Below are 8,926 nucleotides of genomic sequence, written 5' to 3'. Positions count from 1 at the left end.
ATTAAATTTCATACTCTGATGAAAACTAATCTCAGTCTCATCTTGCAGATCAGAAGTCTTCTTATAATAAGTAATTATTCTATTAATAAGTTGTCTAGTGAAGTATGTAATTCTGAGTCTTGAGCTAAACTCTGAAGTAATAGATATATCACTTATATTAAGATATATAAAAAAAAATAAAAAGTGATATTCTTCACAATGAAGAATGCACTTTCTTAAAAAAAATATAAAGTATATAAATCTGCTGATTAGCAGATTCAGAGAAAATGAAATATCTCTAATAAAGAGTGAGAGTCTTTTCAAAAAAGATGAACTATCTGTGTTAAAAAATGTTGATACAATGTTCTAAAAAGAAAAATGTGCCATTCAGGCTATAACCTGTAGAATAGTTGAAGATTGTGTATTGATAGATCTATCTACAAGAACATAATATAGTGGTGGGTCACGTGATCTAGTGGGATCGCTAACCGCAACGGCCGTAAGGGCCAACAGATTATTACTGTATTGTGCGAGGTCAGAGTCATGATTATGTAACGAGGTCAAGTGGCGCACTTAGCGAGGTCAAGTTTTCTGTATACACAACCTTCAACTATCCTACAGTTAGGTGGTTGATTATGTTATCCATCTAGTGTTGCGCATTTTAGTGCTCGAAGTGGACATGTCAGCACTAACAAAATAGCAGGGGAAATTTTCTGTCCGCCCATCTCGTTATTCATGACTGGTCGGCGTAACGTTATCTTCAAATAGAGTCCGTCGTTAGAGAGCCTCGTTGCACTAATTTTCCAAGTGAAGCTAGGCTGATCAGACTCTCAGTGTGTATACGATGAAGAGAAGATTCAAGAATGCATTATCAATAATTTATCAGAGGATTACCCCCACTCTATTCCCAAAGAGGAGGAAGGTCAAAAATAAAGCAAAACACGTGTAGTAGAGTTTTCTGGCAGTACTACCTAGGTATGTTCTGATTGGTCACATTATAGTTTCACATGCAAGCCTAACCTTACCCTGGCGCTGGTTCGGAGCCGCAGCAGTCACATGTCAACCATCCATTCAACCTCGTTTTCTTGATCGGGCTTGGGGGAAATCTCACAAACCTCTCCTTGATCCATCTTTCTCTTGTTGGATTTGAGGTCGTCCCCTGGCTTTGTTATCTATCCAACAGCATCCGCTTGTTGCCCTCCCATACTGAGATCCGAATTGTAAAGTTGTGCGTGTGTGGCCGTTGCACAACTCGCTCCCTCTGCCGACGTGATTAACCCCCCAGGCTTCTGCTTGTTGATATCATTGATATCACAACGGCGAATTCTACTTGTCAATGACACTACCGCCTCTCTGGCTTGGATCTAGTTTTCATATGAGGGACAGAAATTTCGAAGGCATTTACGATTTGACAATAATAGCCCAACCGGGCTGGGCATAATAAGCCCATCGCTGTCCTCATAACCCAATTGGCAACCATCCGATCGCAATCACATTCCCAAGCGGCTTTCACGTGCTAGAGAGAGGAATCGGGCTTGTCAAGGGAACCTATCAGGGGGACCTATTAACTACGCCACGATTGCTAGCCGAATATGACATCGCAAACGGAGGATTCGCCTCTTCCTCAGCTTCCTCCGTATCCTGATCGCACTGTTCAGCCTACATCTACAAATACTACTGCGGCCACTTCTTCCGGATTGTTGACTGCGACTCTCTCAACTCCTGCCAGAATGGTAGTTTCTGGTGGCCCTACTCAAAGGAAGATGGATAACGAGCAACGCAGCCGCCGGGCGACTAGTGCACTTTCGATGGATGACATTGAGGCGGCCCAGGCGCTGGAAGGCCTTCGATCAGGTCAGTTCACGGCATTGATTCAATTCATGAAACCAACGAAAATATTTAATTCTGACTCTGCCTTGATTTTCATAGATTTTGTTCACTCTCCAGCATCGTCTCGTGGTATGGACCCGTCCTCCCAGCCAACAATACCTCCGCCTGGACAGCAGCGACAACAACCTCCATCTCCGGAGCCATTACTATCACTCCTCACATCATCTCACCCCCTTCTTTCTTCCGCCATAAACAGCTCCGTTTCTGTCTATACGTCATCCAAGTCTTACTCTCCAAGGTTCAAATACGGAGCTGAATTTTTGGAGCGAAACATCGGATCTCCTGTGGTGAAAAAAGTTGGCTCCGTCGGCAAGAAGACTGGTGTCGAAGGGGGCATTCGTTGGGCACTGCAAAGGCGTCGGGCTGGTGACGACACTGCTGCCGATTCAGAGAATCCCGACAAACGGCGGAAGATTCGAAATACCAGCACAGACATGATAGACGTAGAGAGAGGGATGGCAGAGCTAACCCCATCCCACACAAGGAGATCGTCCACTGCAGAATCCCTCCCGCCATATGACGATCTTTCATCTCCGAATTATGAAGAGCTGGCCCGGTTGGATAAAAAAGCTTCAAACAACAACCAATCTACGTGGCAAAGCCGACTTATGATCTCTACCTCTGGTCTTGGCGTTGCCATGAGCGAAGAATCCCTACGCAGCTTAACTTATTGTCTAAGCTGGCTTCGATGGGCGAACGGTCGTCTGGGTAATTCAATAGTATCCCTGAAAAAGGTTCTTGAAGAGTACGACTCTTCAAAGAAGGATCAGTCGTTGGACGACGCTGCGAATGCCGAGGATAGATCACGTAATTCCACACGCCTTTTAGAGCAGATACAACAAGTGAAAGGAGATATATTACGCACCCTCAGACAAGTGGTGGATGTGGTTTCTAAATATGCGGGTGGCGCACTTCCCGAAAATGCTCGACATCTTGTCCGCAGACATCTCACATCCCTCCCCCAACGCTTTCGGCTTGCATCCACCATAACCACACCCGCAGATGGCTCTGGCACAGAAGCAGATATGACGACTAGTGCACAGCGTGTTCTAGTTCTCGCAGAGGAGGGATTGGATATGATGGCTCAGGTTAGTGGCGTGGTCAATGATACACTCGTCAGCGCAGAAAGTTGGTGCGAAAAGTTGCGCCGGCCCAAGCCCTCAAGAAATGAACCGACGTCTGCATCTGATCAAGCTCCGATGGCGTTAGATAGCAAAACACCCGTTCCTGGGTCTTCGCCACCGAAGGACGTTGAAATGACCGGTGTGACGGAGAAGTGTTGAGTCATTTGGCGATCGACTTGTTGGCGTACACAAAAATACCTTCCAACCTCAAACCACCTAACCCCGACACCAACAAAAGAACTGCATGCGCTGAATCCAGCTGGGCTGACGTTCTTCGCGACTCCTCTTCATCATCTGATACCCATCTTACCACATTTATTATGCTCCAAGCTCCGCCCGCAATAAAAACAAGCCTCGATACAATGCTAGACCCATTTTAATCCCCACAAATATTTACCACTCCATCATCCCTACAAATTTCGCGGATGGCGCATAAAATATCCCCATTGCCGCCTCAATTCAAATAAAGCCTCCTACTTTTATCCCCGCTTTTTAACCAAACCGAACCTACCCCAGGCATCGTGACGTTTCACTTCATTCTATGTTGCGCAATTCTGTTTAATCATGTGGCAAATGGGCGAATTCTTCTTTTTATATATATTCTCCGTTTTACTTCATTTTACAGTATCGACTATTCGTGGATTTCGGTTTTTTTTTTTTTTTTTTTTTTTTTTTTTTGCGATTGTGATTCCAAACGAATATCTGGGGCCCTATACACTCATTTCTTTTCTCCACCGTCCTTCCGGATTATGCACACTCTGCTATTCGTTGTGGTCAGCCTCCCGCTCATGCTTTCTCATTTCCTTACATATATGATAAATATTCGTTTTGCCTAAAAAAAAAAAAAAAAAAAAAAAAAAAAAAAAAGACATACGGATACAGGTGTGTATGCTGTTTGCTACAATATGGGATGATGTAAGAGTGTTGACTCTCTGGATACTTAGAATGGTTCTTCAAATGACAGATTTACGCGAACTCGCAGCGTGATTCAAAGGTTGCTTAAGCCAGCGTACGATTACAGGCGTACGCCGGCTTCTTATATATTGAATCTCGTACGCTAAATTAATTAGTGGCCGCTAGGGCCCCCTTTACATTCGTACGCTAGTAGTTCGGAAGCGGCCGCGTTATTATCCAACAGTCGTACATTCTTCTGAACCACATTCTCCCCCACCAGATTCGGTCACGCCCACATGACCATGTTGTATGCCCTAGCTTCATGCAGATTAGCTCACCACTAGTGTTTCACAATTATGTGATCTATTCCTGATTTGGCTAGTGTCCTGCATAGACTGGCCGCCGGGACCATGAATTTTACATTTGGTCCCATTTGGTCTGATTTCATACATTTCTTGATGTGAGTCCCACCAGGACCAAGTCTCAAAAAAATCTGAAAATGAACCATTTCTGAGAGAAATGATGTGAAAAATGATCAGATTTAATTCAAGAACAGTGAAATGAGAGTAATTTTTCAGAATAAACTGTGAAAGATAATCATTCTTTTAAAATCAGAATAAGACTGAGACTGAAGATTAAAATCAGTTTTATTCAGTTTATTCAGTGATTACTTATATAATCAGAATTTGATAATACTTATTAATAATACTTATGAAATAACTAAATATATTCTTGTGTAAGTTTATTCTTTACTTTCTTATAAAAACTATACTTCTCTGATATACTATGATCAGAGATATTAAACTATCTGATAATTTCATATTTTATAATTATAAGTTTCTTGATTATTTCTTCTTATAATTATTCTCAGTGATAGTAATAAATATTTTAACTTGAGTTAAACTTTTACTTCATTCTCATCTCTGTTAATGAAATTATTAGAATATTATATATTATCAGTGCAATAGTTGAATATATACTCTCAACAATTTTTTATAACTCTAGAATTGATTTAATATATAAATTTATTAAATTATCTTGAAAATAGCAGTTAAATTCAGTTTTATAAGTATATAGTTTTATCTGATTTTCAGTTGTAATCAATGTATATAAGTTCTATTTCAAAGTTAGTATTATAGTTCTATGTAATATAAAGTATTATTAAAGATTATTACTTACTAGAGAATTATATTTCACTGTCTTTATATCTTGAATATCTACTCATTCAAATCTCTGATAGTTAATATTATAGTAGTCTCAGACTAATTTAATATATAAGTCTCATTTCTTCTCTGTTCAATCTTGAGAAGTGTAGATATTAACTTAATGAAAGAGATCTAGTAGAGCTGCTATAGCATAGTACTCTGTAAAAGATTGTTTCATTTTACTGTAGTAATATACCAGTTTATCTCTTATAGTAATAATAGCCTGTGCTATAGTATTATCTCAGACTGAATTTCTTTTTAAGTGATTCAACTGCTTCTCAATATAAGTAAATAAACTATTATACACTCATCAGACTGACTACAGTATTAATATATAAGTAATTAAGACTATCTTTATTATCTTATAAAACTGAAACAGTAAATTAATCACATATTTCAACTGAGTTCACTTTATATCAGAAAGTTTCAATATCTGAATCTTTTTCTGATTAGAGTATTACACTTAATGATCAATTATCTGATATAATTAAAGAGTCTGAACAGTTATCTTATATATTGAACTCTATTATATTCTAATATTTTATATCATATTCAGTGATATGACTGATTTATTTATTTATTGAATATCATGAAATCATTATTATTATTTAGAAGAGATATAAATTACATTAGTAATATTTTAAATCTATGATATTTAAATTATTAGTCAATCTATTCAAAATTAACAGTAGTATTATTAAAAAGTATTATTAAATAGTAATATTAAAAAGTATTATTAAAAAATATTATCTTTTATAAAATAAATATAAAAGTTACTTGAGTAATCACTTTTATCTCATTCTTATCTCAAGAATCAGTCATCTCATTATTCTTCATCTCAATATTAAGATTCTTTGTCAGTGTTTACATTACAAGTTAAATCACATGAGTAATACAGAGAATATAACCTTGTTTATTATTTTAGAAATACAAAGTCAATTTTTACTTCAAGCTCTTTATTATAATATAGTTATTCACAGCATTGTCAGTTGTAATTATAAGAAGACTGAGACTAATATCTTAATAATTATTTTTAATCACAGTTATTAATATCTCTATTATATAATCTTCAGTATGACTACTGATCAATGATTTAAATTCAATTAATATCTCTTAATAAGTTCAGTTCTCATCAATGTAATAACATGTAACTCTTATAAATGTAAGATTATTTATACTAGTTCATATATTCACTGTAAGAGACACTCTTCAATGATTCTTCAACTCTGATTCTAGATATTGTATATTAACTTTATAGTATATCTTGAGATTGAACTGAAGACAGAATTGATATGAAATATAAAGATTTGAATTAAGCATTTAAAGAAGTGTTCAGAATTTGAGATTTTCAATTGATTAAAGAGAAAGATTCAGAGATATATATATATAAAGAAATTATTCACAGAAGTTATCAGATAAGAGTTATGAAATCAGAGTACTAATATAAGATTATTTTCACATGATTTTCTTCAAATTAGAAAGTTAGTATTATTAAAAATTATTATCTAATAGAGTAACTTATCAGCTCAGTAGTAATTTTCTAATTATTTTTCTTTTATTATCTGTATTCTGATGACTTCAGATATCAGGAAATTTCTTCAGAGTCATGATTAGTTTATAATGAATATTTCTGAATGAAGTTACAGTGATTATAGTAGAGAGATAATACTTCAGTAATCTATAATGCAATCTGTTGATAATTATTTCATAGTTTATCTCAATATTTGTATTGAGTTTTTCATAAATTTTGTGACCTGAAATCAGATGTGAAGAATGAAGTGATTATTTATTATAATTGAAAGAGAGCATTCTGTGTTGAATTATAAATAATATAGACTTTGTGATTTACAGTGATTTCTTGAAGAGTTTATGAATCTTCAATAGAAGTAAAAGAAGTGAAAGAAGTGAATTCAGAAGATATGATAATAATTTGAGAAAGATGATAATTTATTTTCAATAACTGATCACTGATGTGTGTAAGAATAATTAATATAAGAGAAAATAATCTTATTTCTTAGCTTAGTTATAATTTTAGTACTAACTCAGATTGAATATCATTGATATATAAAAGTAAATAAACAATCTTGATGAATCTCTGTCATATTTCTTGAAATATATTAATATTGTAAAAGAGAGTGTTATCAAATTACATTATTAAATAATATTATTAAAAATATATTAATATTATGAATATTAATATTGAAAAAATGTTGATACTTATACATTATAGTGATTTGTGAATTATGATAGTTAAATATATATATATATATATATATCATTTCTGACTTGATTATAACTTATACAATAATTTTTGAAAACTCAAAATCAATTTTAATTATTAATAATTAAAAACTTAAACTTATAACTAACTAATATAAAAAGAAAAAAATCTACTTCTTCTCTTTCTCATTCTTCTTATTATTCTTTATAATTCACTTCTTATTCTTCTTATTCTTCTTCTTCTTCTCATCTGAGATGATAATCATCTCAAAATCACTCTTCACTATCTTCTCAGAGAAGAGTTTCTGCTGCTCTCTTTTAGTCAGATCAATCTGTATCTTAAAATCCTGCATTTTCTGATCTGCTGTCTCAGGTTTCATCTCAGTGATAAGCAGATTAACATGCTCAGAGAGCAGGGCTGTCTTCTCAATATTCTGAATCATGAAGTGCATTTGAGACCTGAATAAGATCTCAATTCTCTTCTTCTCTATCAGCTTCTGCTAATCAATTAGAGCACAGAAGTATTATCAAAAATTATTATCTCTTAATAAGTAAAAAACTTATCAGTTTTGACTTCTTTATCTCTCACTTTAATACTCTCTTAATCTTCTTCTATTACTGCTTATTTACAGTAACACTTTTCTTCTCTCTCTCTCTCTTTATCTTGAACTCAAATCATTCTTAAGACTTCTTCTGATCTCACTGCTGCTGTATGAGACTCTTTACTATTTTCTTCTTTAATCTCTCACAGGTGATGTTATCTGTATTATTTCTATACTTAGTTCAGTCTAAATCTATCAGAAGTTGTAAGAAATCCCGCTCCTCGCGGATTCTTTACCCCTATTCCTATCTCTTGTGTAATCAATAGAGCTAGCGGCCCTTGGCTACACACAACTATATAGACTGGAGTTCGCGAATACTATTCATAACTCAGCTTGAATGCTATTATACAATTGATCTCTACATTTATCTTTCTACTGTGAACACTTCTAGTAGTTAACAGTACATATCACATCAAGCTGCAAATACCTGAATAATTGCCTGTGAGCACTTATTCTTACATTTCAAGCTCAGTCAGTCAGCAACTATCTGTTATGACTGAAAGAACTAGAAACTCACACACTTCAACTCCTGCAAACTCTACTGCAGGCACTCAGAAGCAGTCACCTGAATCATGAATAACTCTCATGAAAGAAGTCTTAGAGAACTTATTAATCACTTACAGAACATCATTCTCTGCATCTGTGACAGAAGAACTCTTCAAACTCATGAACAAATCAATCTCAGTGAAGAACATTCTTGAGCATCTTTCACAGAATCAAGCTATTTTTCTACAAGAAATGCTTACTGTCTGTAAACACTCTCAAATCAAGTCTCTAGACATGATCTTCAGAGATATCTATAAACTGAAAAGAAACTTTCTCAAGCTGTGATCACTTAAGGTCATCTATCAAATCACAATCTATAAAAGCTTTTGTGAGTTTGTATTTGAAATTGACTTGCAAGTCTAGCTGTGTGATATAAAAGATGAAGAAGCTGTTATCTATACAATGACAGATCTCTATTACACTGAAGTCAAGAACTGGCTGAATTATCTAGAGAATGATTATAAGA

At 35.0% G+C, this 8,926-nt stretch overlaps 2 protein-coding genes across 2 annotated transcripts; one reads left to right on the top strand and one right to left on the bottom strand.

The window, feature by feature from the left end:
• Positions 1-1,571: 1,571 nt before the first annotated feature.
• BDCG_04275 (clock controled protein) lies at positions 1,572-3,152 on the top strand (the record flags this gene model as incomplete). The annotated part of the gene is made up of 2 exons (XM_045419934.1): positions 1,572-1,833; positions 1,909-3,152. The coding sequence occupies 2 exons, from the start codon at positions 1,572-1,574 to the stop codon at positions 3,150-3,152; spliced, it is 1,506 nt and encodes a 501-aa protein (XP_045276133.1).
• A 4,372-nt stretch (positions 3,153-7,524) lies between these two features.
• On the bottom strand, positions 7,525-8,609 carry BDCG_04274 (uncharacterized protein; the record flags this gene model as incomplete). The annotated part of the gene is made up of 2 exons (XM_045419933.1): positions 7,525-7,771; positions 8,536-8,609. The coding sequence occupies 2 exons, from the start codon at positions 8,607-8,609 to the stop codon at positions 7,525-7,527; spliced, it is 321 nt and encodes a 106-aa protein (XP_045276132.1).
• Between the last annotated feature and the right edge of the window lie 317 nt (positions 8,610-8,926).

Source organism: Blastomyces dermatitidis, assembly GCF_000003525.1.
Source record: "Blastomyces dermatitidis ER-3 genomic scaffold supercont1.4, whole genome shotgun sequence".
Lineage (NCBI taxonomy): Eukaryota > Fungi > Ascomycota > Eurotiomycetes > Onygenales > Ajellomycetaceae > Blastomyces > Blastomyces dermatitidis.
This window is presented reverse-complemented; position numbering and strand designations above follow the sequence as displayed.